This window comes from Podarcis raffonei, chromosome 1, assembly GCF_027172205.1.
Source record: "Podarcis raffonei isolate rPodRaf1 chromosome 1, rPodRaf1.pri, whole genome shotgun sequence".
Taxonomy (NCBI): Eukaryota; Metazoa; Chordata; class Lepidosauria; order Squamata; family Lacertidae; genus Podarcis; species Podarcis raffonei.
The window spans coordinates 5792196-5818932 of NC_070602.1; the positions used below are offsets into that span (position 1 = coordinate 5792196).

General features: G+C 44.3%; 1 protein-coding gene across 2 annotated transcripts in view; it reads right to left on the reverse strand.

Annotated features, from left to right (window-relative positions):
• Positions 1 to 26737, reverse strand: part of WDHD1 (WD repeat and HMG-box DNA binding protein 1) — a 34925-nt gene that overhangs the window by 1494 nt on the left and 6694 nt on the right. For both annotated transcript variants that reach the window (XM_053389800.1, XM_053389703.1), the window contains exons 5-26: positions 24452 to 24603; positions 23101 to 23212; positions 22408 to 22458; positions 21480 to 21575; positions 20385 to 20477; positions 18663 to 18769; positions 17200 to 17341; positions 16825 to 17026; positions 16452 to 16639; positions 14644 to 14828; positions 13937 to 14178; positions 12030 to 12167; positions 10219 to 10375; positions 8619 to 8733; positions 7548 to 7679; positions 6193 to 6425; positions 4506 to 4636; positions 4051 to 4092; positions 3327 to 3379; positions 2369 to 2527; positions 701 to 834; positions 419 to 554 (exon numbers count right to left, since the gene is read on the reverse strand). In XM_053389800.1, coding sequence (XP_053245775.1) covers positions 419 to 554; positions 701 to 834; positions 2369 to 2527; positions 3327 to 3379; positions 4051 to 4092; positions 4506 to 4636; positions 6193 to 6425; positions 7548 to 7679; positions 8619 to 8733; positions 10219 to 10375; positions 12030 to 12167; positions 13937 to 14178; positions 14644 to 14828; positions 16452 to 16639; positions 16825 to 17026; positions 17200 to 17341; positions 18663 to 18769; positions 20385 to 20477; positions 21480 to 21575; positions 22408 to 22458; positions 23101 to 23212; positions 24452 to 24603 — 3000 coding nt within the window. The remainder of the gene's footprint in view (positions 1 to 418; positions 555 to 700; positions 835 to 2368; positions 2528 to 3326; positions 3380 to 4050; positions 4093 to 4505; positions 4637 to 6192; positions 6426 to 7547; positions 7680 to 8618; positions 8734 to 10218; positions 10376 to 12029; positions 12168 to 13936; positions 14179 to 14643; positions 14829 to 16451; positions 16640 to 16824; positions 17027 to 17199; positions 17342 to 18662; positions 18770 to 20384; positions 20478 to 21479; positions 21576 to 22407; positions 22459 to 23100; positions 23213 to 24451; positions 24604 to 26737) is intronic.

Genomic DNA, 26737 nt, shown 5'->3' on the forward strand with positions numbered 1-26737 from the left:
TTATTTGTGTGGCTGGTTCTTCATGCCTTATAGTTCTTCCTACTGAAATTCATTTGGTTAGCTTAGGCCCAGTTCTCCATTCTGCCAAAGTCATCTTGAACCCAGATGACGTCTTCTGCGACGTTAGCTACCCCACCCCCATGCCTGCAGGGGCTGATGGGAGTTGTAGTTCAGCAAAACCTGGAGGGCCTGAGCTTCTACACACCTGGCGTGGCACAACATAGGCCATACTGTGCCAAACGTGCAGATTAATGCTTCACGCAGCTACCTCCAAGTTCATTCATTCTGGGGCACGGTAACAATGCTGGAGCAGACAATGGAAAAGCCGCAGAACCCAGGAACGGGGAAAGGAAACAGGGGGGGAAAAAGGATTTCTATAGAAGAAGCAAATGAACATTCCATGGGGGAACTCCATTACCATCCTTTCTTCAGCAGACAGATTTCTGAATCGACTCATGCCTTCTTTTATTATCTCTGTTTCTTCAAAATGAGGATTATCTGCCCCAATGCAGCTTCTGTTCTCGTCTAGCCACATCTGGAACCCAGTCTTTGGCCTTGAAAAAAGGAAGAAGAAGAAGAGAAAGGGATTCTGAAATGTTCTGCAGCGGAACTTTTGGAACGCCTGGGGAGCTTTCTGGATTAGCCAGAATTGCCACAATGGCAATGGGAAAGACTGGGACTGCCTTCCTGGGACACTGACCTTTTATTGTCACTGCTCTCAGTTGGAGTTTGAGGTGGTTCAGGTGGGGGTGCTTCAGTTCCCCCTCCTCTCTCGCCTATGTTCTTCTTTTCAGTACTAGGTGTCCGGGGCTGGAAAAATGCAGCTGCTGCAGCCTATACAATTAGATACAGATTCCTAAAATTCACAGTGAACATGTATTATTTATGCATTTCAAACCATAAAATACCTGGGCGCCCATCTCTTGATGTTAAAACATTTCCCTTGAAAGGGTGTCTTTATAGATAATTTTTCCTCCCAGTCAACAGTTTTAAATGCATTATTAACTACAACAGAAGAAGTTAGTGAGATAGCATTTCTTTTGCTTTGTGTGTGTGTGCATTTATTGTTTGTATGTATGTATTTTATCTCCACCTACTTACTGTTTCTTTGTATTGAAAAACAAAACAATAGGCATGCCAGGGTCTTAGCTTTTTGACCACGCAACATCCTTTTGTACCCACTTAAAAAAATGCTGTCAAACAACCAACAAAAAATTGTATACATCTTGAGATAAAGTAATAACTCTTGACTGTTCCGTGTTCACTTTTCTATCATGTGCATATTGTTATTTATGAATGGTGCACCACACCAATAAATCTAACCGTCAACAAATGACTGGAAAACAGTTTTTTGAGATGAGCCCAACAAATTTCAGATATGAAAATCTTCTTCAGTGCCAACAAGCAACACCTAACAACAATTCAGAAGCAAAACAGGTAAAATGTGTGCCCTTGAGAGAAAATGCAATAATCTAGTCTTTGTGCAGCACCTAGTATTCCCAATAAAATCACTAGTATGCTACTCTTAAATGATGAAAAAAAGTATTAAGGATCCTAAAAGGTAAAGGAACCCTTGACCATTAGGTCCAGTCATGGCCGACTCTGGGGTTGCGGCGCTCATCTCGCTTCACTGGCCGAGGGAGCCGGCGTACAGCTTCTGGGTCATGGGGCCAGCATGACTAAGCCGCTTCTGGCAAACCAGAGCAGCACACGGAAACACCATTTACCTTCCCGCCGGAGATTTATCTACTTGCTATTTATCTACTTGCACTTGGACATGCTATTTATCTACTTGCACTTGGACGTGCTTTTGAACTGCTAGGTTGGCAGGAGCAGGGACCGAGCAACGGGAGCTCATCCCATCGCGGGGATTCGAACCGCCAAGCTTCTGATTGGCAAGCCCTAGGCTCTGTGGTCTTACAAGCCTTATAAAGGACCTGTTTTGTGGCCCTTCAGTGGTGCTCACTCTGTGTTTCCCTCACTTCTTCATCTCACAAACTGACCTTCATGCTTGATCTTACAGCCCTCACTTAGGGTACAACATTTCTTGCACTTGATATGAGCTGACAACAATAAATTAGCTGAGCTCCACCCCAATACAATTGTACCTTAGATCCCGAACACCTTGGTACTCAGACATTTTGGCTCCCGAACGCCGCAAACCCGAAGTGAGTGTTCCGGTTTGTGAACATTCTTTGGAACCTGAACATACGATGGGGCTTCCGCAACTTCTGATTGGCTGCAGGAGCTCCCTGCAGCCAATCAGAAGCTGTGCTTTGGTTTCCGGTTGTTTTGGAAGTTGAACAGATGTCTGAAACGGATTCCATTCCACTTCCAAGGTACGACTGTAAGTCAACATGAAGCTCACCTGCTTTGACTTCGGCTTAGGAACCAGCGGTTTTATAACTGGACTCTTCTTGTTTGGAGCAGCTCGGCTGTTTGGCATGGAATTTTTCTTGCCCTGTTTGGTCATGTTGTCTATGATATTAGCCAGCTGAACCAATTGATCCTTTTGACTACTGGATACCTAGTGGAGCAAAACATTAAAAAAAACCCTTACTTTCCATCGCTCAGGATTTCTGACAATCTTCACACATTTTACTTAATATGGTCTGAGGCTCAACATCAAAAAAACAAAGATCATGGCCACTGGTCCCATCACCTCCTGGCAAATAGAAGGGGAAGAAATGGAGGCAGTGAGAGATTTTACTTTCTTGGGCTCCATGATCACTGCAGATGGTGACAGCAGCCACGAAATTAAAAGACGCCTGCTTCTTGGGAGAAGGGCAATGACAGGCCTAGACAGCATCTTGAGAAGTAGAGACGTCACCTTGCCAACAAAGGTCCGTATAGTTATAGCCATGGTTTTCCCAGTAGTGATGTATGGAAGTGAGAGCTGGACCATAAAGAAGGCTGATCACCGAAGAATTGATGCTTTTGAATTATGGTGCTGGAGAAGACTCTTGAGAGTCCCATGGACTGCAAGAAGATCAAATGCATCCATTCTTAATGAAATCAGCCCTGAGTGCTCACTGGAAGGACAGATCGTGAAGCTGAGGCTCCAGTACTTTGGCCACCTCATGAGAAGAGAAGACTCCCTGGAGAAGACACTGATGCTGGGAAAGATGGAGGGCACAAGGAGAAGGGGGCGACAGAGGACGAGATGGTTGGATAGTGTTTTCGAGGTTACCAGCATGAGTTTGACCAAACTGCGGGAGGTAATGGAGGACAGAGGTGCCTGGCGTGCTCTGGTCCATTGGGTCACGAAGAGTCGGACACGACTAAACGACTAAACAACAACAACAACAAAATCACCAAATTCTCACCTTGAAGGGATTGACTCGCTTTTGACTGCTGGACACAACTGCAGCTTTTGTTACTGGAGAGAGAAGAGATAGGGGAGAAGAACACCAATGAAAACCTTTAGAAAACATTGTGTGTGCCTTTTGGGAAAAGGAACTAATTGTTTTCATTTACAATAGTTAAGTGGGCCTGCGTATACAAAAGTGCTTTATTAATTAATGTTATGTGTTCTTTATTTTTAAGGTTGTATTCAATGCTGTATACACGGGATTCTATTTATAAGCATACCTCAGAGATATTGCAGGTTCGGTTCCAGACCATCGCAATAAAGCTAATATCGCAATAAAACCCAGCTCCAGCCATAGTCTACTCCTATGGCCAGAAGAGGGGCAGCAGCGGGGAGCTTCCTTCCCCTGGCTGGGCTGCCTGAAGTGGCACCCATGTCCTGGTAAGGAGCAATATCCACGAACCACAATAAAGCAAAACACAATAAAATGAGGTCTGCCTGAAGCCGCCTCTCCCCATGCTCCACACAATCCCCCAACTCCTCATAGCTGATTTGGGGTGCACAGTGGGAGCTGGAGAGGAAGTGTTCCAATTTATTACATCAGAATTAAGTGATGCAAGCATGCAGTTTGACAAAAGGAGAGGAACTGCAATTGGGCAGCTGATACCAAAAGTTGTGCAAACAGGCACAACCATGAATATTTTTTCCTTGCCTAGAAAATAATAATAATTTTGACTCACCAGATTTGGGAGTAGACGCCTTTTCAGAGATTGGCAGAGGTCCTTCAGAAAGATATGACAAATGGTGTATATGTAAGTGCAAACATGAGAAGAGGAGTGAAATTTGAGGCATCTTCCAGGTTAACCCTGAATAAGTGCTATATTATAGTCCTAGTTAAGAACATCAGCTAAGCAAAATAGATGGTAAGTGAGCTACAAAATGCTAAAAGCTAGAAAACACAGAAGACAGACCCTACTTGCTACAATGATTAGTGAGGGAAAGGAGAAGCAAGCTTTTCCTTCCTTGAAAAGGAAAATGAATCAAGAAAAATAAACCCCAGAAAATAGTTCTTCTTTGTGGAGCCTGTCATGCATTATTTGTCTGCTCTTATCAACAACCCGTCCTCAGGATTTGGGAAATATGACAACTATACAGCCTTCTGCCCTGAATACTTGTGTGCATCTGTCAGTCTTACTAGGTTTTGTCACTTCAGATGTGCCTTCCTCCTCCTCCTTCTCCTCCTCTTCCTCGTAGGTCTCCATACTTTGCTGACGTTGAAGGTTTCTGATCCGGGCCTGACCTGATTCTGTGGGGGTGCTACTGTAACTGAAAGCAGATAAATGAACTCAGCAGTCTACTCATTTAGCTAGATATTTAAATAAACAGATAGATAAGAGGCAGCTGCCACACATGTAATACACTGGGCCATTAGTAAGATTAAAACAACAACTGATTTAGGTCACATGCTAGAAAATATCTTAAAACTGCATACCTAGGTAAAAAGAAGACGATAACTACACACCCTGCCACCAAAATAAAGGGCTAGGAATAGACAGTGCTGTACCACTGATGAAACTAAGTGTGTGTGGTTGGAAGAAGATATCAATCACTCTGAGGTTTCTAAAAGGAGGGAGAGGATACAGGGAAAATATAAAGAACAGTAACATATGTTGCACAGTACCTTAATGGACTGTCCTAGAGCTAACATCAAGTCTCTGGTTAAAAGCACACTCTAGTGAAGGTCACTGCCAACACACAACCCTTATCTACAATTAAGGACAGTGGTGAATAGTGAAGAAAATTCATGTGAGAAAGGAGGAAAGAGTGCAGACAATGGATTAAGAGTTAGCGTATTTTTTGCTCTATAAGGCTCACTTTTTCCCTCCTAAAAAGTAAGGGGAAATGTGTGTGCGTCTTATGGAGTGAATGCAGGCTGCGCAGCTATCCCAGAAGCCAGAACAGCAAGAGAAATTGCTGCTTTCACTGCACAGCAATCCCTCTTGCTGTTCTGTCTTCTGAGATTCAGATTTTTTTTTCGTTTTCCTCCTCCAAAAACTAGGTGCGTCTTGTGGTCTGGTGTGTCTTATAGAGAGAAAAATACAGTATATTCACACAGTCCCTTGGTAAATGTGTGTGTGTGTGTGTGTGTGTGTGTGTGTGTGTGTATCTTCCGTCTTCAAACCTTTACACTTAAAATGCTATTCTGTCCAAGGAGAGAAAGATAAGCTTAACTCTTGCTTCCAGAACATCCCCAGTCTGTGAAACATCCCAGTCTCCGCAAGAATCAACTTCAAGCCATAAAAAGATGGCCGTATCTCACTTTTTATAGAAAATTTGTTCCTCATAGAAGAAGAAGAAGAAGAGGAAGAGGAGGAGGAGGAGGAGTTTGGATTTGATATCCCCCTTTCTCACTACCCTAAGGAGTCTCAAAGCGGCCAACAATCTCCTTTCCCTTCCTCCCCCACAACAAACACTCTGTGAGGTGAGTGAGGCTAAGAGACTTCAGAGAAGTGTGACTAGCCCAAGGTCACCCAGCAGCTGCATGTGGAGGGAATCGAACCTGGTTCACCAGATTACGAGTCCACTGCTCTTAACCAATACACCACACTGGCTCTCAAATGGTGCCTGTTCCCTTTTTAAGCAGTGTTTCAGTCCAGGGGTTGAGCACCAGTATAAAGGCTTCCCCTTATCCACGATACTGACAGGGAAGGAACACCACCAAACCTCAGGCACTGGCAGATAGAATATGGGACTGCAAGCCACACAAATACCCACACTCACTATCTGTCACTAGTACACGCCTACATGATGAATGAGGTCCCTGCAACTCCTTCACTGCAAAAGTCTGCCAACCGTAGTGTCACTCTGGAATTTCTTTTTACCCAGCATTCAGATGATTTCGGAAATCCTCTTCCTCCTCCTCTTCCTCTTGCATGACGTGCTCTTCAGCAGCTGCCAACTCAGCTGCTCTCTCTGCTGCCAGTTCACTGAGCCGTTGGGCGAGATTCAGCCTCCGAGAGCGAGAGGCGTACTTGATAGCTAAGCTCCTGGCATTCTGAGTCATAAGCTCTGCAAGTTCCATGCAGCGAAACTCACGTTCCAGGGTGCAGGAAAGCTATTCGTACAAAAGGGGAAAAGAGAAACAAAGTCCCGTGGTGTTTAGCAAGGGAAGGTTCTCTTGTAAAATGAAGAGAACAAAAGCTATACAGTAGTATCTCCGTTTACGTAACCCTCTGGTTACGTAAACTTCAGGATGCGAAAGCGGCAAACCCGGAAGTATTTTACTGAGTTTTGCTGCGCGCGCATGCACAGAAGCGGTCCTCAGGTTGCAGAATCCTCAGGATCCAACCAGACCTCCGGAACGGATCCCGTCCGCAACAGGAGGTACCACTGTACTCCTATCCTCCTCCCTGTCACTGGGAAAGCCACCTGCCTGTAGTCATTCTTTTAAAAAGCAGTAACTTTGATGGGAACCAGCCTGCTACTGGAGTTACACTGCCTTTAAAAACTGTTAATTTAAGAAGTAGACCTCAACATTTTAAAACCATACAGGAGACAAGACAGTAATGGGCAGTGCAAAGCTCTGGGGCTATGAGACGGCAGACCAAGGAACTATGGCGTATTAGGATTAGTTTACTGAGGCTTCGCCAGCAAAGGGTGGGGGGCAGTTGTCACGTCACTTTCTTCTCTTGGCATAGCTTTCTCTTGGCTTAGCAAGGCTCCTCTCCTAAGAGCCTCCTGCTCTTAGGCATTAGCTACTCACACATTAAGCCCCCAGGTACATTCCTCCTCTCTGATCCAGCCCCTCCTCACCCTTCTCCATTCTCCTTCCATTCCACATAGTTTGCGCTGTGCCTTGCCTCCATCCCTGACACCTCTGGCTCCACCCACTGCAGCAACTCTGGCTACAGTCACAGCCAGCCCACCTGGGACTTCGCAGCAACCTGGGAATAGCAGAGGCGTTGGCACTGCCCAGCCACAAGATTTGTGTGTTGATTAAGCAGATCTATCTGCGTTATCTATCCACGCTCAGACCACACAATGTGTGTTGGCAAGCTAGATCTTGCAATAGTGCGTGCTCAAGCCTAAACGCCCTTTGTATGTTTCAGGGGTTAATAAAGGGTCACAACCAAATTCCCAAGCTGTGAAGAAATAATGCTATTTTGCTAAGCAGCGTGACATCAAAATGCTTCAAGAGCTGTAGTTGCTTTTTGAATTGAGAACCTTCCTCACTTACTGCAAACATTTTCATCAAGAGATTCTGCTGTTCTTGGGTTGCCTGGCTTTTCAAACTTTCATCGTGTTCATATCCATTTTGGGATAAGTAGTCCAGGTAGCGGTGAAACAAGACAGAGCGCCAAAATTGCTCCTGAAGCATGCAGGAAAAAGGGGGAAAACCATAGTTCAACACATTGCTGTTTAATCAGGACCATTTGTAGGTCTCGATATTTGCAGGAATTTAACAAGGTTCTGAGATTGCTCTAGTACTTACAATAAACAAGCACACAAATGCATGGCCTCCACATGCGATGCAAGTAAACAGCTTTGACGGTTTTTACAACACAGTGGTGTATTAAATGAATGAATGAATGTAAACACACATATACAACTATGGGCAGAGCTTCTGTACATTTTCTGTTCAATACATGCAATTTAAACATGAATTCAACAAATGATTCTGACCAGCCCCACAGATAAGAACAGGGGGTTCTGCAGTGCTTTTCTTCACAACAGAGATAATTTGCATCAGAGGTGTTTTATATTAAACAACGTGTCAGATAAACTACTCAAGGAACTCACGGGCTCCACTTCCATGCAATACAGACGAAGCAAAAACCATACAAAATGGGTCTGAGAAAAGGAAGCAAACTGCAATCCCTTATTTAGGTCTTCAGTCTTCCAGCTCCAAATATATTGTTTTCCCTTCAGTTTTTGGTGCTTGGTATTATTTTGAGTCCAGCATTTGCTATGTGTTGCTGCTGCAAGGAATTTGTCTATGACCGCAATCGGTTTTTATGTTAATATTTATCATGTGACGTATGTGTTTTATGCGGTTATTATTTTTCACCTGGGATCCAAATGTATGAAGGGTGAAAAGTGCAATAAATAACAACAACCATAATGTTGCCTTCATTAATAACACCGTTGTCGTTAACAAACACCCTTTTCCAATACGGATCTACGGACCAAATCCCAATTTCTGACTACAAACACACTGCAAGGGCTGCTTTAATAATCTGGGCACACATGTCAAGAGGGCACGGACGCAAGACAGCCAGCAAACCAAACCAATGTTGACTTTCCCTACCTCCATCTGGCCCTTATCTGTTGCTGTCTGACAAAAAGGAAGCTTGAATGGCAGCACTGCTACTGCAGGACGGGGAAGGGTAGCGGGGAAACGGGCTCCTTTACAAGGGATGCACCTGCAAGGAGGGAAGCACAGAATTAAGATGCACACCTAAAAGCAGTATCTCTCTCCCCACACCAGCAGGCTCTGTCTAAAGGAGCAAATCATGCACTCACAGCACAATAAATAAAAGGCACAGCTTTTCTTGCATTTTACCACTTCAGTCTACAGGTCAGGGAGGGGCAGTTTCTGTACTCTCCCACATCAGAGGGGAGAAAAATGGCATGCATTAGTTTTTATTTTTAAAAAGTAACATATTACAAAGAGTAGAACAAAACTCCCAAAAAGCATTTGCTAAATCTAAAATTTTAGCCCCATTCAATTACACTAGTACAATCAAATCCTTCATACATCCATTCTCGTGGGTGATATATTTTAAAAATATAAATATAAAGAGAAACCCTGTATTTAAATAACACACTTTCTGTCTTTTTCTTTCTTGGAAGAGGAAGGAAAACCACAATGACTGTGACTTGCATTCATCAACCCAGACGTATCCTGGGGCTTTTCATTAGTTTCCCTAGAAATGAATGACTCGATGGGGGAAGCAGAAGAACATGCCGTTTCTGTACAATTGGCCAAGTCCACAGATAACAGCAAGATGCCTCTCTGAGTGGCTGCAGTGAGCCCAAGCTTAGCTTTATCAGGGGGAAATAACGCAACCATTGGAAGAAAAAGATAAAAGTAAAGCGACCATGTACGGCTGCGCTCTATATCTGTAGGGTGTCTGCAGTAAAAGAGGAGATTCAAGGCAGCCCTAAGGTGATGGTAGTTGTAACAATACCATCACTGAAGGCAAGAGCAGACTGGCGCAGTAAGACCTGCTTCTCCAGCAGCTGGAGGCTTTGTTAACTGTATTTCCACTTTGAAGGTACTTAAGTCTTGATTATTTCTTCTGTAATATTGAATTTATTCCGCCTACCAAACTGTTGCGGTTTTTGTTTTAATTAAATTTATTATCATGCTTTGTTAGGTAGCTGCTGTTAGAAGCTCACTGCTGGGGACAGCTCACTATGGAAAGGTAGCAAAAAATACAGTGGTACCTTGGGTTCGTACTTAACCTGAAACTGTTCTTAACCTGAAGCACCACTTTAGCTAAAGGGTCCTCCTGCTGCCGCCGTGCCACCAGAGCATGATTTCTGTTCTCATCCTGAAGCTAAGTTCTTAACCCAAGGTACTATTTCTGGGTTGGCGGAGTCTGTAACCTGAAGCGTATGTAACCCGAGGTACCACTGTAAACCAAAGCAAGTCAATTAAGGGCAGCCTTAGTTGCACAGCTGGCTGTTTAAATGGGAAGAGCCGCTTTCATTGCTAGCAGCTCCACACAGACCTCTTCCCACCCAATAAATTTAAGCTGGAGGGGCCTGGACTAAACAGGCAGCAGTGGGGAAGTCGTAGACAGAAAGCTGCAGAGGATAAATGGGCACGTGGCTTTGAACAAAACCACCTGAATATTCACGTGCTTTTCTCTTGTATAACCATGCAAACTCTGACTTCCTACCTGAGCTGCTGTGGGTTTTCATGAATGCCCACAATCCAGTAGTGATCTGACTTCCCTTTACAGTGCTCCCTTGTGTCACAGACTGGGGTCCAGGTATTACCAAGTCCTCGGTTCAGCATGCGCACGACGCCCTCTGAATCCGCGTAACAAGGGGTACCTACAAAATCAGGAACACACACACACATAGTGTTGTTTTGAGGGTTCTCTCTGAAGAAGACGCATGAGCTACAGGTAGGATGTTAAGTGCAGCACTCCTCTCTGCCTTACTGAATAAAAAAAGTATGGCACATTTTGAAGAGAATCAGGGGCTGTTAACTTTGGAAATGGCGCCACCTTCTGGTAGTCTGTAGTAACTAGGTTGTTGAAATTCGGTTTTAACAGCCATGTCCCCTTGCAATCTTCAAGAGCAAGCAAGTGCACAAGTATCAGTGACCCTCTTAAGCTGGTAGACAGCGACAATGGTGTTACTCTTGCAGGATAGCCACCTGTCATTCACAATGGAGAAGTGCTTGGTCCCCTTCCCCACCCTGATATCTCCCTCAAGTTGAGAGATGCTAAGTTTTCCTCTTGAAAAGCTCCTTGCCCAGATCCATCTCCACAGATCCGGGTGTTCACTTATAATGCTGAACTTCCCCGCTTAGGACGTTGCAGGTATCTCCACCTCTTAGGACAGGCATAGCCAAACTCGGCCCTCCAAAAGTTTTGGGACTACAACTCCCATCATCCCTGACCACTGATCCTGTTAGCTAGGGATGATGGGAGTTGTAGTCCAAAACATCTGGAGGGCTGAGTTTGCCTATGCCTATCTTAGGAGGCTGCGGGCATCTTCAACACCACCAGCAACCAATTTAGCTTGTAAACCAGCCCTTAGGGATAACGGCTTGCACCCTAACTTCCCTTCCGCTCATCAGTATTGTTATTTTATTCAGATTTTTGCCTGCCCTTCACCATCAGGTCCAAGGGCTGCAATCATCCAAAACTGAATATTAAAACTGCTATAACAAATTATAGTCGCAGAAATAGGGTGAGTTCACATTCATGGACCAGGGCTTTCCCTTCTCTCCGCCCCCCCCCAGTCCTGGGGGCTGGGGAGCCTTTGGGAACGATTTGGAATATAGTACAGTGGTACCCCGCTAGACGAATGCCCCGCTAAACGAAAAACACGCAAGACGAAAGGGCTTTCCGACATTTTTTCTGCTTCGCAAGACGTTTTTTTCTATGGGGCTTACTCGCAAAACAAATTTTTTTCCGTGGTCTCCCTTTTTTTTTGCCTTTTCTGAAAGGCGCTAAGCTCCTTATCTCTAAATTGCCGCTTATCCGCTAATCCGCTAAGCGCTAAAAGCCGCTAAGCCGCTTATCAGCTGTTTTACCGCTTATCAGCTGATCGGCTGATAGCGGAGCTCCGCAAGACGAAAATCCCTGCAAGACGAAGGCTCCCGCAGAACGGATTATTTTCGTCTTGCGGGGCACCACTGTACAGATGGCTGCAGGGGAGGTGGCGGAAACTGGCTCCTCTCACTTTCATGAAGATAAACTTAGGATCCAAACTGGTGAGCAATATCCAGTTATGTCTATCCACTAACAGAACAAACTTACACCTGTGCAATGGGACTTCCTCTTCTGCTTGCAGACCCACCCACCCCCTCAATATAAAGGACCATAGGAACTTCTAGAATAGAATTGATGGGGCGTGAGAGGGCTGCGGGGGAGAGTAGAGGAATGGAAAGTCTGTCACACAATGCTGCACATTTCCCCCTGGGAAAATGATATCGACACATCTCAGAATAAAGGAGAGAAGCGAACCATCTTACCTTCTGCTGAGAATCCTAGCCATGTGAGATAGGATTTCCTGGAAAGAGGAAGTGGGTCACCGTGCAAAAGCTGCCTCTTCTTCCTTCCCAGCTCTAGCAGCTGCACCCCAAGACACTGATCCCCTTCAAAGCCAGTACCTATAAAAGCAAGAGGGGCGGGGGCAATTAATTCTAGACCGAAGGAAGTTGCAGGAAAGGAGCTGCTGCTGGTGGGTGAAGATAGCTGGAAGTTGCTCTGTCGGTGTGCCATTTTCTGGGCACCTGAAGGACCTGGCTGAATTTCTATCCCCTGGTCAATTTTTAAGCATTCACAGAAATATCTAAGTTCTTAAGTCTCGATTATTCCTTTTATAATATTGAATTTATTCTGTCTGCTAAATTGTTGGTGTCAGGGAACTGCCATCGGCTCAGAGGCGAGAAATAGAAGGGCAGTTGTGTTACAGAGAGCCTCCGAAAATCTTGCGAAGCAGTTCCTCTTCTGGGGAGGAGGAAAGCCCCACCTCCAGTGGGGAAGAGGTGCAAGGACCAGAGGTTGCTGGTGAGAGCCTAAACACCGCTTCTGGGCAGGCCGGACAGGAGGGAAACACGCCCTTGCCATCGCCCATCCTGCGCAGTAGTTTGAGGAGCAGAGAGGGGAGGAGACATTTGGGGGTAACGAAACTCTTTATGTTGGGGCAGGTCCAAAAAGAGACCACTCCTGGATTCTGCTAGCGACTGAGCCAGACATGAGCTTTGGGGCTCTTCACTGTAAATGGTTTGCACCAAAATAAAGCCTGTAAAACACAGATCGGAGTCCTGCCTGGTTACTCTCAAGCAACCACAACAGCCATCTGACAGCTGGTTTTTGTCTTACTTGAATTAAATGATATATTTTGTTAAGTGGCTTTTTGTGGCAGGACTTCTCCTTCCTCTCTCCTCCTCCCCCCAATACCACAGCCTTCCATCCTCCCACCCCATCCTCCCCCAAGCCTGCTAAGGAGGGTTCCCCAACCTGAAGGGTGGGGTCTGTGCGGGAGAAGAGAATCCATCCTGTCAACCTGCTAGCAGATGGGTACCGTCAGCTTTCACCCTCATTATCCTAAAACAATTCCAGTGAAGCCTAAACTTCCTTGTGGCAAGACAGGGGTGTCAGAGAGACGGGTGGTGTAAAGCCAGTAGTAAAATTACAAACAAATGGAAGTCGTTGGGCATGTGATGACGGCTCACTTTAGAAATGCAACCAGATTAACATACTGAACATTTCGCCATTCGAAATCAAAGTATGATGCTTCTATGGCATTTTGTGAAACAGAAGTTGCAGCGAAAAAGGAGGTGGGGAGGAAACATACCGTATTTTTCGCTCTATAGGACTCACCCGACCATAGGACACACCTTGTTTTAGAGGGGGAGAACAAGAAAAAATAATATCCCCCTCTCTGCTCAGTGCCCCTTCAGCGAAGCGGCAGGAGAAACGGAGCCCCTTCCATTCTCCTCCCGCTTCGCTGAAGGGGCGCTGCGCAGCTCCCCCTCTCTGCTGAAGCCTGGAGAGTCTTGCTCTCCTGGCTTCAGCAAAAGGAACCCAAAGCCTTTGGATCACAGCACAAGTTCCCGCTGCGCTCCAAATTCTTCAGGTGGCTATCCCTGAAGCCTGGAGAGCGAGAGGGGTCGGTGCGCACCGACCCCTCTCGCTCTCCAGGCTTCAGCAAAAGCAACGCATAGCCTCCGGAGCGTGGAGGGAGCACTCCCTCTGCGCTTCGGAGGCTTCGCATTGCTATCGCTGAAGCCAAGCCTGCATTCGCTCCATAGGACGCACACACATTTCCCCTTAATTTTTGGAGGGGGAAAAGTGCGTCCTATAGAGCGAAAAATACGGTAACTTACCCCGAAACATATTTAAACAGGAAAAAGAAGCCTGCCAGGGAAATTACCTTTGTGAAAAGCCACCAACAGCTGCTCTCCGTGTCCCGCCATGGACACCACAGGGCCAGGGAGGCTGAAGATGTCTTTCTGAACTCCCCCGTTCGTGAAGAGGCGGAGGAGAAGGGTGCTTGTGGCACACGCAGCCCAGCCCTGGCCCAAACAAACCGCTTCAATCTCTTCATTCTGCAACATGTCAACTGTCCACTCCTTGTTGGAATCCCAGGAGTTAAAATGTATGCAGTGAAGCTTGCTGAAAATGGGGAAAAAACAAGGGGGGAATGGGGAACAAAAAACAAGAAGTGATTAGGGATGTTCAGACTAGAGTCTCTCTGCTGAACATGTTTTTCAGGGTGGGGGGTACTTCACACAATAGTAGGAGTTTTGCTGGAGACTAAATTAAACCAGAATGCTGGTTTGTACTGTTACAAGTTGAAAACACGCTAGGAAAACTGATCACCAATTCATTAATTAGTAAGTCTTCTTTCGTTTATCAGCTCCACCTTTTCTTTATTCCTCAGCTGTTCCCTTGAGGTTTTGCACGAAACCAACGGTAACAGTATCTCCAAGAGATGTTGCACTAACAACAGCTCTGAGATCCATTCATCCTGATTATGACCACTACAGGTAAACCCATGGCATGCCAAAAATAGGTTTGGTAGTGTGTGTGTTTTTTAACAAGTTGTGTTCTTCACAGAAACATTAAAATAAGTGTTACCTCGCTAGCTCCTCTGTGCTCTCGCAGGCTAGCAAAATAGCTTCACTGGAAAGGGCTGCCATTGTGTGATTCAAAGAATTTGGCAAGTGCATAGCGTGATGGATGGCCGTGTCATGGAATTCCACATCAATGGCGTTGTCCTGCTCATCATTATAGCAGCGAATAATACCAATAGAGTTCCACACCTATGGAAGGAATGTCAACAGTAACATTACTTTCAGAAAAGCAACATACAGCTTTCAAATGCCTGCTTTCTACTCTGAATGGATCCCAGGTCCCCTGGTCTAACTCTAGCAGAGGCTACTACTCTATTCCGAACTTAAAAATGGAAAGCGTAATGCTGGTGGTCAACAAAAGAGGTTTAAAGACTGTCTCAATGCAAATCTAAAAAAATGTAGCATAAACACTGACAACTGGGAAACACTGGCCTGCAAGCACTCTAGTTGGAGAACTGCCATTACCAAAGGTGTCATGAACTTTGAAGATGCTCAAACTCAGGAAACAAGGGAGAAATGGGCTAAGAGGAAGGCACACTTGGCAAATCCACACCGTGTTCACCTCCCGCCCAGGAACCAATGTCCCCACTGTGGAAGGATGTGCGGATCCAGAATTGGCCTCCACAGTCACTTACGGACTCATTCTTAAAACCGTGTTTATGGAAGACAATCTTACTTGGCTACGAGTGATCGCCAAAGAAGAAGAAGAGGAAGAGGAAAAGAAAAAGGAAGAGAGGAAGAGGAAGAGGAAGAGGAAGAGGAAGAGGAAGAGGAGGAGGAAGAAGAAGAAGAAGAAGAAGAAGAAGAAGAAGAAGAAGAAGAAGAAGAAGAATGTTCACACAAATATCAGACAGGCAGGGTATAAATAATAAAATATTTCTGTTATTATTATTAAACATTATTGCTGGATTTTTGAAAACCACTTTGCAATCCTTTTCTTGAAAAGCAACATACAAAAAATTAAATATTATAAACTCTCCATTTCCCCCTTAATTAGATGGGGACAACTGGCTGATTATTTTGACATGTTTGGTTTAAAGGGCTGAGGGCAGAAGAAATTTCAAAAAGCAAAGGGGGATAATACATGCCCAAGAGTCTGCTGTGAAATGATCTGATAAACGCTGGCCAATATTATACCACAGAGGAGAGTTTAGCCTGCAGTGCAGACATATATTCTACTGTGGTTTATTACTCCAAACAGCAAAAGACAGGGGCAACGTCTGAGAGACCAGGCAAGTTGCTTGCTCCTGTGACATTTCTCTTTTCATTTCTTTTCTTGTAAAGAGAGGCAATGGTACCTTATTTACTGAAATCTGTTTATTTACCTTCCCTCACTCCTCTGTAGAATAACACCCCATCACCTTGTTTCTTGGAAGAGGCGGGGAAGAGTCATTCCTAATCACAAAGAAATCTTAAGCCACTTTTTCACCCCCATTCAGGCAATGAGGTGAGTACATATACCCTTTCTGGAAGGCTTCTCTGTGCAACAGCAGCCTATGTAGAGATGCACTGCTTTAAAAAAGAAAGGAAAAAAGAACTCAGCCCGCTCCCGCTTCCCCTCAAAAGGAGACAACAATTGTTGAAGGGTCCAATTTATCTGGGAACTGGTACTGTTTTGGGTGGCATCACACTCCCTTGCAAGATCAGCTGCATAGCCTGGGGGTACTTCTCGGTTCAGTATCACTCTTGGATCTTGAGGTGGGACTTATGGCCAAGAGTGCCTTTTCCCAACTTTTATTATTATTATTATTATTATTATTATTATTATTATTATTATTATTATTTTAAATCAGCCAAAGAAACGAAACTCACCATGAAGCGATGAGTGAGATGAACCGGAGTGGAGCCAGGCTGGAAGGGCTTTTGCTGAGGAGTTGGCACTGGCCCATCGTAGAAAGGCCTCTGGGTTGATGATAGTGGCGGCAGCGGGGCAAGGCTTTCCTGGTCGTCCTCTTCTTCCTCCTTATCAAGGGCAGAGTTAGCTTTCAGCAATCCAGTATCTATGCAAGATAGATAGCTTAAATCAGTGGCTTAGGAAGGCAAGGGCTTTTAAAAAAAATCTTGCAACACCCGCTCCCCAACCAAAGGATATTGTGAGCCAAGTTGGCAGCATCCACAATGCGTCTGCAGTTCCTGCAGTGTTCGTCCCCCCTGCCCCCCACTCCATGCTTTGGGAAATTCAAACCTAGGGAGTTCTCATCATCCTCTATTATTGCCCCTCGGTTTCTGGGACGGCCCGATGCCATCATGGGGTCGTCGTCGTCATCTTCATCGTTCCTCGCAGCTTTGGGACCCCAGTCGTCCCCAACTGAGTCTCTGTTCAGGAAGTCTTCGCCGTCATCCTCATCAAAAAGTTCGTCGTAATCTTTGACACCAGGAACAGATGCCTAAAGCCATGGTTTAAAAGTTACTGTCATAAAATCCACATAGTGCCATCAAGAAAACATCACGTTTTATCCTGAAGCCTGCCAAACTCCAGATTTACATGAGTGGATATGGGTTACCACCCACAATGGGAAAGGATACCGAAAAAGCCAAGAAAGCTTCCGGTTTGTATTACCTTGTGGTTTGATTTCTTTCCATCTACATCACAGACGTTCTCAAGTAGTCCCAGATTGCCTTCCATGTCCGTATAAGCAACCTGCCCGCCTTTTGGGTGCCAAGCCAGACCACAGATGGTGTAACTTTTGTCATGCTTCACCCTAAAAAATAATGAAAAACCAGTGTTCTGTGCAGGTTTAAAATCACGATCTGTTAAGCCCTCGCTACAGAAAAAAAATTGTTTGGCTCCCAGGACTTGGACAAATCATTCTTGGCTTAGCAAAGATCACTACAGCAGAACACAAGAACCCTGTGAAAAAACCCTGTGCCATGTATGAGTCCTAATACTTTAATTGTAACCAATTAAGTGAGAAACATACACACTAGTCCTCCTGAGCTCATCAAATCTTCTCAATGTGCTACGTCCTTCTGAATCATATGTAGTTAAGAACAATTCTAATTGGTTCTTACTAAGACAGATGAATCACATGTGGTCTGTGCAACCCACGCCGCTATGCTCAGGCAGGCCCAACACCCAGCTAAAAATTAATGTGGCCCGTTTGCAGTTTGCACGGCTGATATACACTGAGGAATGTCTTAGGTCCATGGGCCCGAAATTCCACATCCCTGCTCTAGGGCATCAGGATTTTTCACCCAATGCAAGTTGCCCCAATTTACATAGGATTTTTTCTCCCAAAAACAATCCCAGTTCAAAATTTTCCAGAAAATCCACACCACTGAGCACTGCAGTACAAAGAGGCTAAGAGTTATGATTGCATTGAATGGACAGAGATGGCCCAACGAAAACAAGGCAGGTACCTGTCCTGTCATAAGCTGCTTCACCTCTAGATTAAACCAAAGGTAAGCAAAATAAATAATAATAATAATAATAATTTATACCCTGCCCTCCCCAGCCAAGGTCGGGCTCAGGGCGGCTAACAAGCAATAATAAAAAGTTGAATAAATACAAGTTGAATGAATACAACTTAAAAACAAGATTAAAATACAACAATTAAAATATTGAAACATTGAAATATTAAAATGCAGCCTCATCACAGGAGGAGAAAGGAAAAAGGAAAAAGAAAGAGGGGGAGGGAATCAAATTGGCTCCAAGCCAAAGGCCAGGCAGAACAACTCTGTCTTACAGGCCCTGCGGAAAGAAATCAGATCCTGCAGGGCCCTGGTCTCATGAGGCAAAGCGTTCCACCAGGCCGGGGCCAGTGTTGAAAAGGCCCTGGCTCTGGTTGAAGCCAATCTAACTTCCTTAGGGCCCGGTACCACTAGGGTGTTGCTATTTATGGACCTTGAGGCTCTCCGTGGGGCATACCGGGAGAGGCGGTTCCCGTAGGTACAAGGGTCCTAGGTTATTAAGAGGGCCAAATGTTCATTTGATAGACCTGTGGCTCCCAATTGCTCTCTTAATAATTGTTCCACTTTGTGGAAGCTCATCTTTACAAGACACATTATGAAAACTACAGGCACCTCTCCAAGCACTCCTGGGTGTCCACATTCCAAATGACTATCCAGCCACCAACACTTCCTGCTGCCAGATACTGTCCACACGGAGACCAGGCTACAACATTGAAGGGCTGGTAGGGAGTGGGGGTAGACAAAGGAAAAAATAAAGATGCGTCATTAACTGCAGAACACGTTGAACAATCTCACTTTCATTTTGGGCACCAAGCAACTGTGCTGATTATTAATTCCTTGTGAGAAAAGAAAGCATCTATATTGGGATTTTCTAAGCATACTGAAAGGCAAAACAGATGTATGAAGATACTGGGCACTCATTTTAATAATAATAATAATAATAATTTATTATTTGTACCCCGCCCATCTGGCTGGGCTTCCCCAGCCACTCTGGGCGGCTTCCAAAAAAAAATATTAAAATCCTCTAATACATCAAAAATTAAAAGCTTCCCTAAACAGGGCTGCCTTCAGATGTCTTCTAAAAGTCTGGTAGTAGTTGTTCTCTTTTAACTTTTCATTTATCATCCTTGTGAGCGATGAGGAGCCTTGTATTTAACGGGGAAAAACACCCTGTATCTTATATAAATATGAAAGTTGAGAAACTATTTCCAGTTGCCACAGCCACTGCCCAGTCCTATGAAATGTCAGGTTCTATTTTACAATTCTAACATTTGGAAAGAAAATTAGTATCCCACAGGCAACACATTCCAGTGTTCTGCTACTCTTTGCTTACCTGAACAATGATGCATCTATCTGTAGGAAGGACTATTGGGCCTAGTTTCCTTTGGTTAAGAGTCAATGCCTGAGTGCACTTGAAACTGAACAGTACCTTTGTAATGAATTGTTTATACATATGCACAGGATACTGAGAGCAAGTAGACTCCTTTCAGCAAGCGGTACAACCACTAACACTGTATCAGATTTCCAAAGAGGAACTGCTATATCCCAAGGATGTTTGCAGCACAATATTATACAGGTCTGCACAGAAGTGCCATATTTTTCGCGCTATAGGACGCACCCGACCATAGGACGCACCTTGTTTTAGAGGGGGAGAACAAGAAGAAAAAAAAATCCTCCCCCTCTCTGCTCAGCGCCCCTTCAGCAAAGCGACAGGAGAAACGGAGCCCCTTCCATTTCTCCTCCCGCTTCGCTGAAGGGGCGCTGCGCAGCTCTCCCTCTCTGCTGAAGCCTGGAGAGTCTTGCTCTCCTGGCTTCAGCAAAAGGAACCCAAAGCCTTTGGATCGCAGCACAAGTTCCCGCTGCGCTCCAAATTCTTCAGGTGGCTATCCCTGAAGCCTGGAGAGCGAGAGGGGTCGATGCGCACCGACCCCTCTCGCTCTCCAGGCTTCAGCGAAAGCAACGCGTAGCCTCCGGAGCACGGAGGGAGCGCTCCCTCTGCGCTTCGGAGGCTTCGCGTTGCTATCGCTGAAGCCAAGGAGCCTGCATTCACTCCACAGGACGCACACACATTTCCCCTTAATTTTTGGAGGGGAAAAAGTGCATCCTACAGAGCAAAAACTACGGTAAGTTTCACTGAATTCAATGAGACTTACTCTCCCAGAGAAGGAGATACAGGATTCCCTGCTGGTAGACTGCTCATTTAGAAAAGCATATCATAGCCATCCGGGAGTGATCAGTTTAACAATGGATAGCCAGCACTTCCTTCACGTGTCAGGAAAGCCCTCTTCTTACAATATGTACAGAATGAATAGCAAGCACCTGGAGGATACCAACCTGGGTGACGGACTTATCCAACAGATCTAGTTGATGATCCCAGGTTTCTCGTCTGTATAGTTTAACCACTTTCTCTACTGGAACAGCAAGCAACTATTCAGAGGGGGAAATGTTTTGTTTTTAATAATAATAGTTTTATTATTTATACCCCGCCCATCTGACTAGGTTTCCCAGAAAATCTCAGTTGTAAAATGAGTTCGTTTTGTGGCTTTAGTTTAATAGTATTTTTAAGCCACAGTGTCGTAAAATATCAAGGCAGAGTAAAACAATAAAAGAACACCGTTAAAAACAATTCGATGTTTGATAAGCAAGCACTGATGCTTCATTCATTTTGGAAGGAACTCACTAGACACAGAGCATTGTACACAGAACACAGAATATATTGTATGGTGCCGTCCTGTTCCAACAAAGCCGAGAGGCCAGCCTGTGGCAACAATCTGAGTCAGAAAAAGCAGGACAGATCCCATGGCTAAGACTGCAAACCCTCAGGAGCAATGGAGACTGATACAACGAATGTCTGAAATCAGCCAAGCACATGCATGCTACAGCAGCTATACCGAGTACCAGTCTTCCACAATGCTGCTTGCCATGAGAAGCATGGCACTGCCCTGTGGCAAACATGACAATTAGCCACCTTTCTTCCCAAATTTGAAGTTACAGAGGTGGCCAGAGATTTTTCTGAGCAAATGATTAGCAAGAGTGTAAGTTACTTTTGCTTGCCCTTTTCGCTTTGTGAAAAGAGCAACCAATAAATGTAATTAATCGTGATCATCTATTGTATGGGAAGAGGTTCTTGTGCCATTTCATATGTTGCCCACTCTCCGCATCTGCATTACTTAGAAGACACAGCATTTATGATTACGACAGCAGCACCTTCACCAACACTCTCCATCCTTAACCCTGAGCAGGGCTCTGCCATTGTTCCACATGTTGGATTTCTAAACACCCAGCTGCTACTTCTCCACTGCACAGTGGCATCAGGGCAGGTTGAATTTCAGAGGAACAACAATTCTAAAACATTTCCCTCCCCATTGCTTTTCAAAATTTGCACACACGGACACACATGGATCAAAACACATGAAGACAACTTGTTACCTTTCCTGTTTTGGGTTGCCATGCGTGTCTACATATTGTTTTTGCATTCACCACATCATTACACTTCTGCAGCAATGGCCAGTTTGTCTCACAACTCTGGAAGCAAAATAAGTTAATAGTGGTTATCCATCTTGAGAGGAACTCTTTCTAAATATAATGAGATTCAGGTAGGTAGCTGTGTTGGTCTGACGCAGTCGAAATAAATAAAATAAAATAAAATAAAATGTCCAGTAGCACCTTAGAGACCAACTAAGTTTGTTCTGGGTATAAGCTTTCGTGTGCATGCACACTTCTTCAGGTACTTAGCTGGTCTCTAAGGTGCTACGGGACATTTATTTTATTTTTTATTTAAATGTGATGAGTTTTAGATGAAGGGGGGTGCAATCTAAATCCCCACCCAAGGAAGGACAGATAGCCACTGTGGATCCACAGCCTGGGAGAATCGAAAAAAATGTCTTCAACTATGCCAGTTAACTATCTCTACATAGTGCTACTCAAACTTTGAGATCATTAGGAACTTCGAGAAGTGAAATGGAGACACTTTCATCCCTTAACTGGAATGTTTCTTTAAAATGTCTGAACAGGGCTGGTGTGGAAAATGATATGTAGGACAAGCCATAAATTTGAATGATTTGGTAAATATGTACTCTATGAACCTGCTGCCTTACAGTATATGTTCCTGGTTGCCTGAGTAGCCTGTGACCATTTTTCCTGTAAAGAAACACTCTCTTCCAGAAGGCAGGGGCCCTCTTGAACTAAACACAGAAGGGGGTGGTTTTTCTAAGAGCACGAAAACGTTAACATCTGAACACAGACAATGGGAGTTGGTATGAAGTCAATGCAGACATGAGAGAAATAAATTTAAAAACCGACTTAAGCATCTCTTGTGGTAAAATTCCTGGTTTAACTCCAAGAAGTGGCATTTTACCTGCTCTGAAATTTTCCACACTCTGACCGACCCGTCACAGCTTGCCGATGCCTGTGCATGGAAACATTTTTAGAGAGTCATTAGCCTCTGACCAACCAGCAAAGTACTACTGTGTTAAGGTTTACATTGAAAACAGCAGCAAACAGTATCATAAACATATTATGCAATCAAACATTTAAGGTGCGCTTGATGTTTTCCTATCAAGTGTTGGAATAAATAGTTGAACAAATCAAGCCTGAATTTAATTTTCATATTATCTTTTCTACTTTTTGGCATAGTTACTTTTTCATGGAGTCACTTCGCCAGTGCCACATCAATTTATATATATATATATGTGTGTGTGTGTGTGTGTGTGTATGAGAAATATTCTGTTTGAAGGCACTCTTAAAAGAAATGGTTGGGTATATACAAAGCCAAGACAAAATCTCATTTTTTAAAAGTGATAATGAACAGTATAAACTTTTTATTAGCGTCTGACGGTCGTGTCTCTCCCCAAAGAATTCGGAGAGTCACAGTTATATAGCTTTGCAGGTTATTCTGCGCTCTATATATGTCACAAAGTAATTTTAGTTTTGAATTTTTAAATTATTAATTTATTTCATTAAAGAGGTTTCACAAAAACCACCTTAATTAAAATGTGTGCTCCACTTTTAAGAGACAAGAGAAGAGAAAGTCCACTGGAAAAGTTGTTACCAGAAAAGTGTTCTTTGGATCGAACGACACACTTAAAACAGGTGCGTCATGTCCCCGAAATGTCTTTTGCTGGCTGCTGTCAGTTACTTCCACAATCTTCACCAGGAAGTCACTAGGGATAATCATAATACTACTATTAGGAGCTGTGCTATATAATGAAAAATTGAGAATCTAACTTTTATTGGAATAAATGAAGCTGTATTTCTTCCATTTAAAAATGATTCAATTACAATTACAGTGCAGATGTACTTTTTAAAAGGCACTGCATGTTTCTACGCAAGTGTGGGCACACTTAACACAATCACACACAATTACTCTACCACAGATAAAGTTAACCTCTGTTGAATCTCTGCAATTCAGAGATTCATTTGTGTTATCAAACATTATAGACATAAAAACCATTTCCATAATGCATATTAAAACTGTTGATTATAATGAACTACTAACTCTGACAAATTGTCTTCCTGCCATGAGCCCCTCAAGGCAATTACAACAAATTGATCTAATTTAAAATGACAATTAAGGACTCTTGAGAACCACCTCCACAAATATCACCTGCAAATGCTTATAACAAGAGCAAGAGGTAGAAAAATGGCAGTAAAAGTCGGCTGGAGTGCTTTAAGCTAACCTTCAGAAACTCAGTAAAGTGATAACTTATATCGTACACACTCTTCTGCAGCCTGCATTAAATTAGGTACAGCCAGACTCACTTCTCCACCAGATCAGAGCAAGAATGTAGACAGCTTCCTATGAGCAAAGCTGATGTGTTTTTCTCAAGGGAATGCCAATTATATGTAGAGAGAATATACTATGTTCCTGCAACAATTCCAACATTAAATACAATCAGCAGAGCAAGCAAACTTTTTTTCTATCATACATTAAAGGTAAAAGGTAAAGGTACCCCTGCCCGTACGGGCCAGTCTTGCCAGACTCTAGGGTTGTGCGCTCATCTCACTCTATAGGCCGGGAGCCAGCGCTGTCCGGAGACACTTCTGGGTCACATGGCCAGCGTGACAAGCTGCATCTGGCAAGCCAGCGCAGCACACGGAACACCGTTTACCGTCCCGCTGGTAAGCGGTCCCTATTTATCTACTTGCACCCGGGGGTGCTTTCGAACTGCTAGGTTGGCAGGCGCTGGGACCGAACGACAGGAGCGCAGCCCGCCGCAGGCATTCATACCGCCAACCATGCGATCGGCAAGTCCTAGGCGCTGAGGTTTTACCCACAGCGCCACCCTATCATACATTAACAGAATATTAAAACAATGTCTTCTATCCAAGGTTGCTGGTATTCAAAATTCATAGGGAAAGCCGTTTGTGTGTCTTTTCCTTCTACTTCAGAGTCAAATTACCTGGATCCAGCAGCTACTTTGCTCCCATCAGCACTGAAAACTACATGGTTTGCATTCATTGTGAAGCGTGTCAGGATACCATCCGGGGCACCCTCTGGGAATGTATGGATCTGGACAGTATTGTTAGAGACTGCCGTAATCAATCTTCCATTCTACAAATAAAGCAATGGGAGGGTCAGGTGATTTAAATAAACATCTACTGACTCCAGGAGCAGTTCATTTTCCACTTCAACAGGCTCCCACGTAACCATCCAGCCACAGCTTCCAAACATCTGATCAGTGTGTCTGGGGCCGAGTCAGGATGGCCATCCATCAACAGATAGAGTTGGGTGTCATCAGCATACTGATGGCAGCCCAACCCAAAACTCCGGACAAGCTGGGCGAGGGGGCACATAAAGATGTTGAAAAGCATCGGGGAGAGTATCGCACCCTGCGGCACTTCACACACCAAGGAGTGGCGCGACGACAGTTCCCCCCCAAGCGCTACCCTCTGTCCCCAACCAGAGAGAAATGAGTGCAGCCATTGAAGGACTGTGCCCTGGATCCCCATGTCGGCGAGGCGGTGGTCCAGGAGTTCGTGATCAACCATGTCGAAGGCTGCTGACAGGTCTAAAAGAATCAGCAGCCCCAACCCGCCTCAATTCAGCTGCCTATGGAGATCATCTGTTAGGGCGACCAGAGCTGTCTCGGTCCCATGACCGGAGCGGAAGCCGGATTGGAATGGATCCAGAGCCGATGTTTCATCCAGAAACCCACCAAGCTGTTCAGCAACCGCTCTCTCAATCACCTTACCCAGGAACGGAAGATTCGAAACCGGGCGGTAATTGGATAGATCTAAAGGATCTAATGATTTTTTCTTTAAGAGCGGGCTCACCACTGCCTCCTTCAATTCCCCTGGGAATGTCCCAGTGCCAAGGGACAAATTGATGATATCCCCTTTTCAGTACTAATAAAGTTGTCAATACACTTCAGGGTGAATATCCATATTACTCAGCTGGGCTCAAAGACTGGCCAGGGTGGAGACTGGGCAGAGGCCATTCCTCCTCCACCATCTATGTTCCCTTGGCAAATATGGGCTTGGGAATGTCCTTGAATGGATTACAAATTACAGTTAAATCTATTTCTAGGGAAATCCATATATATATGCACAATTGTAAAATTAACAACCATTGTAAACTTACGTTTTCAAAATACTTTCCACGTAAGAATAGCAAGCAACAGTCTAGTATAGAATCATAGAATCATAGAGTTGGAATAGACCACAAGGGCCATCGAGTCCAACCCCCTGCCAAGCAGGTATCCCCAAACTTGGCCCTCCAGATGTTTTGGGACTACAACTCCCATTATCCCTAGCTAACAGGACCAGTGGTCAGGGATGATGGGAACTGTAGTCCCAAAACATCTGGAGGGCCAAGTTTGCCTATGCCTGGTCCAGTTACGTACTATAATTGGATGCTTATCAGATTAGCCACTGAAGCAGAGATTCAGTAACGACATGGGGGTGGGGGCAGCAAACATGAGTCCCAGGGCCAAAATGGTAAGAGGGAAATGGTAAAATGGTCGCAACAAACACACAACAGCACAATAACTTTAATGCTGATGGTGTTACATGTAGCCAGGTAAATTCACAAGCACAGCAAAAGCAACCTTTAATAAAAGATAAAGATTTGAAAAATTTAGGGGGTGATTTTCTCATAATAGTAGTCTCGTTTGAGGCTTATAATAATGATAATCTCAATTATAAGTATCAATTGAGTTGCTTTAACTTGCTGTATTCACAAGAGGGCAGACTTGGGCAAGGTTTCACAAATAAAATACTGTTATTTAAAAATGCAGTCTAAGGATCAAATTTAACAAAATGATAATATTGCAGTGAGGAAAGTCTTGTTAAACTCTGAAACAAGAGTCCAACTTAAATTAGCAAAATAAAATGTAGTGCAAATATTGTTTCAGAAAGGAGTTGCTGATGCCGAACATGTGGATTTGTATTGCTAATGTTTTACTCATCTTTTTCTATTTTTCCATCGAAACAGGAAACATAAAATAATTATTTTGTTTAAAGAAACTCTAAATACATCTACTATCTGCTGGTGTTAAAACAGAAGATGTTACAAATGATAAGTGATACCTCTTTCAATTAAGTTAGCAGTTTTGAACACCCTGCACAACACTGAAAAGAAAGTTGCTACACCAGAAGTTTTTACTTGTCTAACGAGTTCACAGACAATTTGTAGCACAGACAGCCCAGGTGAATGAAGAGAACCAGCTGTTCCAATTTACAAAAGC